This window comes from Propithecus coquereli, unplaced genomic scaffold (assembly GCF_000956105.1).
Source record: "Propithecus coquereli isolate 6110/MARCELLA unplaced genomic scaffold, Pcoq_1.0 Scaffold285, whole genome shotgun sequence".
Taxonomy (NCBI): domain Eukaryota; kingdom Metazoa; phylum Chordata; class Mammalia; order Primates; family Indriidae; genus Propithecus; species Propithecus coquereli.
In genome coordinates, this window is record NW_012148452.1 from 67,972 (window position 1) to 72,100 (window position 4,129).

The 4,129-nt window shown below is 33.0% G+C and overlaps 1 protein-coding gene across 3 annotated transcripts in view; it reads left to right on the top strand.

Moving 5' to 3' along the window:
• Positions 1-4,129, top strand: part of BCAS3 (breast carcinoma amplified sequence 3) — a 507,686-nt gene that overhangs the window by 27,171 nt on the left and 476,386 nt on the right. For all 3 annotated transcript variants that reach the window (XM_012648451.1, XM_012648453.1, XM_012648452.1), the window contains exon 4: positions 630-713. In XM_012648451.1, the coding sequence (XP_012503905.1) occupies positions 630-713 (84 nt within the window). The remainder of the gene's footprint in view (positions 1-629; positions 714-4,129) is intronic.

Here is a 4,129-nt window from a genome sequence, read left to right on the forward strand (position 1 = left end):
AAAATTGGCAGGTTGATTTATTTATGTCAAGAACGAATAAGGCCATGTCTTTTTCATTCCTAATGGTAAAAGCAATAAGCCCTCTGAAGTGGACAGCTTGTATATGTGTCATAGTTAATTTATGCATAATTTGTGCCACTTTTCCACTGACATAATTGAAAATGCAAATATGGCAAAGTCTTTTGTCTAATATTTATTTCCTTTTACAATCTTTGTGGAGGAATTTAGAGGACAAAACATCCAGTTTGTTAGCATGTTAAATATTTAACGTTAGAAAGTCATGTGTAAGTCCTTTGATTATGTTTTTAAAAAGTATTTGTGGAAAAGGGTGCCAGACTCCAAACCCTACCGTTTCAGAGTTTATGAATACTTAAGGACTATTCATCGTGTCATTAAAACTATAGTTGAGCATGAAACTGCCTGAATGGCACCAGTAGATTATAAAAAGGGGTAAAAGTGTCTCAGCAGGGCTTTTAGCTGTTTGTCTGAAACACACTCATGCAAACATTCCCATGCATCGCTATCATTATGCATGGTAAATAAACTCTATCCTAATAGCCTGTAGAGTTAAACAATTTAATGGAAATGACTTTTCAGTGTTCTCTCTCTCTCTCTCTCTCTCTCCTCAGTTGATTCGATGTCATCAGTCCCGTGGTGGAGCCTGTGGAGACAACATTCAGTCTTATACTGCCACAGTCATTAGTGCTGCTAAAGTGAGTAACTCAGAAGTTTCTGGGAGTTGTGATTATGTGGAGTAATTATTAGGTTTCCTCTTTTGAATTGTATTGAGAGTGTCCCTTCCACTTTTATTCTCAAGTGTGGAATAAACTTAAGTAAATCGCGGTTTTTTTGTCACTCATGAATATTGGTGACTACATGATTTGGTATTTCATTTTTTATTGTAATGATTGTAGGATTTATACTCATCCAATTTTAAATATTTAAGCCTGTTAGCTAGCTTAAGGTCTTACCTAATTAATATCACATTTGGAAGAAGATTTACATGTTTTAAAGTGACGTCTAGATTCTTTGTCTATGATTTTCCTTATCCTAACTACACTGACATCCCTTTGCATCTTTGAACATGTCTGAGTCATCTTCACATGAAAAGAGTATTATTCCTCATGAAAATTTGAGTCAATCTCTTGACACTCGCAAAGATTCTTTCATATCAAGGGGCTGCCCCTTCATGTTTGTCAAGTGAGTTCTTTTTGTGTGTGTGAGAGTTAATTTTGATGATGGCTGGTAAACTTTATGTTGATTATAAGGTATTCTTATAACCACTATCCTTTTGAATTGTGAAATATACAACAAAACAATTCTAATAATAGGGATGACAGGGTGAATCACAATGACAGCATGTAACAGAAAGCACAACTATTCAGAAAAGAACAACAGTTTAAAGTAAGCCACAGGGAAGGAATCGAAGGTCACACTGTTTTATGTAAAACAAACACAAAAATATTTCAAGATCACAAATGCTTATATGATGTGCAGAGAATGTGTTCCTTGGTTTGATGAGAGAAACATTACATATTTTTCACCCAAAAGGGAATTAATGAATATGTCTTTATGCTTATCGCACTATATTTTTTAGACTTCAGGAATCTTTACATTATGATGGTTATTTCAATGAAGAGCAATCTAAGACAGTAATTAGGAAACATCTTCAGAGTCAGTCTATTAGTTTATTCACAAAATATGATGAGATCTGTTTCTCAAGTGTTATATTCCTTTTAGACTTATCTTTCTCACACACTTGGATCAGAGTAGCTAATCTTATTATCATTTTGAGTGATTTTCTGTTATGGAATGGATGATAACTTTTCAGCTCTTGTTTGCTATTGTTATGTATTTATGTGCCTACATAAAAGGAAAGTGACCTTCATTCAGTGTTTTGCTGTGGACATGCTGTAATAAGGCTACACTTAATATGTTTTGAAAATAACAAGTGCAAACTCCCTACTTTCCCACACCTCAATATTGGAAACTGTGAAGCATATACTTGTGTCTTCCATGTTGAAGGCTCTGAAAAATTGTTTAATATAAACCTTAATCTGGTCAGTTTCCAGTAGGCCATTGATAACCAGTAGGTTGATTGGAATTTATTATTAGCTATGGCAATATATAAAATTCTACCATTAGTTTTTGAATAAAGTGGGTACTGTTTAATTTTAGTTTAGTTGTTTTTTGCCTGATTTTAATGCTTATTCACATTTATAATTGTAAATTTACAAAATGAGGGAAGAGATTCGGTAATGAACATTAAAGTCACCCATTTTTTGATAGCCTTGTGTGCCTATGTATGTGTACATACACATTTAATTTTTAGAAACACTTTCAATCCAATCATATATTATACTCTGACCTTTATAACTTATACATAATTCAAATGCCATTAAATATTTTGGAAAACATTTTCTCGTATTCACATATTGTTACATTTTTTAGCTAAAACTTTTACTAGACAAAGAGGGATCCTTCATTTCACTTTCAAGGTGTGGGTATTTTATATAGAAAAAAAGGAAGGTTGGAATGCGTGCATTCCCTAAAGGGTTATTTCTCTCAGTAAGGTATTGGATATTACCTGTGGTTAAATTAGCCTTCTGACATTTAAAACAGTTCCAATTTTATCTAGTAACTACATCAAAATGACTGCTGTAATTTGCATAATTCTAATATATTCTCTGTCCTTGTTACTATTACATTATGGGTTATACTCCTATTAGTGTGTTGACTTATGAAAATTCATTAGTCTTATAATTCTTGTGCTTTTCTGTTTGAGGGAACATAAAGTTTAGTTGGCGGGAAGAAAGACTCACAAAGATGTGTTCAATCCTAGAAACCTTCCCCAGAGAAATCTAGCTAACCTTTTAGAATAAACAATGGCAATATCACAAAGACTCTTCCAGAGAATAAGAAAAGTCAGATTATGCCTAATCTTGTTTTATGATGCCAGATCACCTTAATACCAAAACTTTACAAGAGCATTACAAAAGAGAAAAACTACAGTCCTAACTCATGAACATAGATGTGAAAAATCCTAAACAAAATATTCACGGAAAAAAATTAAGCAACATATAGGATGTATAATGTGCCATGATTCATTTGGGATAATTCTATAATACAAGGCTGATATATCACTCAGTATCAATGAGTGTAATTTGCACATTTAACAGTAGAAAATTATGTAACTGTCTCAATAGATGAACAAAAAGTATTTGATAAAATTGAACATATATTCATTGATAAAATTTTTTAGTAAATAGAGGTAGTTGCTGGTTCTCTGGATTTCCCTTTTCCTCAAATTTTCAAACTTCTTTCAACACAGTAAACCTGGTTATATTAAAAGTCTGTTTCTGATAACTCCTATGTCTGACTCCCTTTTGGGTCTGTTTCTGATGTTCGTTGTTTCTGCTGTTTCTCATTTATGATGTCTTGACTCCTTGTTTGCCAGAATTTATTTCAAAAGTTTTTAGAAACAATTCTGAATTTGAGATGATAATGGAGTTCTGGGACACTCTCAGTCTTGGATCATCATAGTCCAATTTCAGGGATTGAGATTATTAAAATTATTTAAATGAAACTTACCTGAAAGCTGTGCTCACCTTATTGCTATAGATTCACTCATCTATTATGTATCTTTATGTTCCAAGCCAAAGCTTGGAGGGGATGTCACCAGGTGTAGACCCCCTTGGCAGGCCTTTGACTCTAGTATATGACCTCCTAGATCCATAAGTCTATCAAAAATACCACTTAGTCTCTTAGCAACTCCTTCTAGAATCAACAGATACCTCCAGAGTCTAGGTCTAAATGGCCAGCTGAAATGTCTGGATTTCCCTGTTCTTTTGGATTTTGAGCTAGTAACTCTTCACTATCTTGTTAAATATTCAGCACTTTCAAGTAGCATTTTACAAAAATATTCTCTCCAGTTTTCCTAGTTGTTCTCAGTCGTAGGATTGATCTGATTTACCTACCCTGTCATTATGGAAAATAGAAAATAAATTTCTCATTATTTCTTACCATTTTATCCTTTCTAGGTAATATGGTATTTTTTGAGATAGAACATGAAAAGTATGTAAAAAGCCATGTAATATGTGCTTCTTGAGAAAAATACTTATCTTAAAAT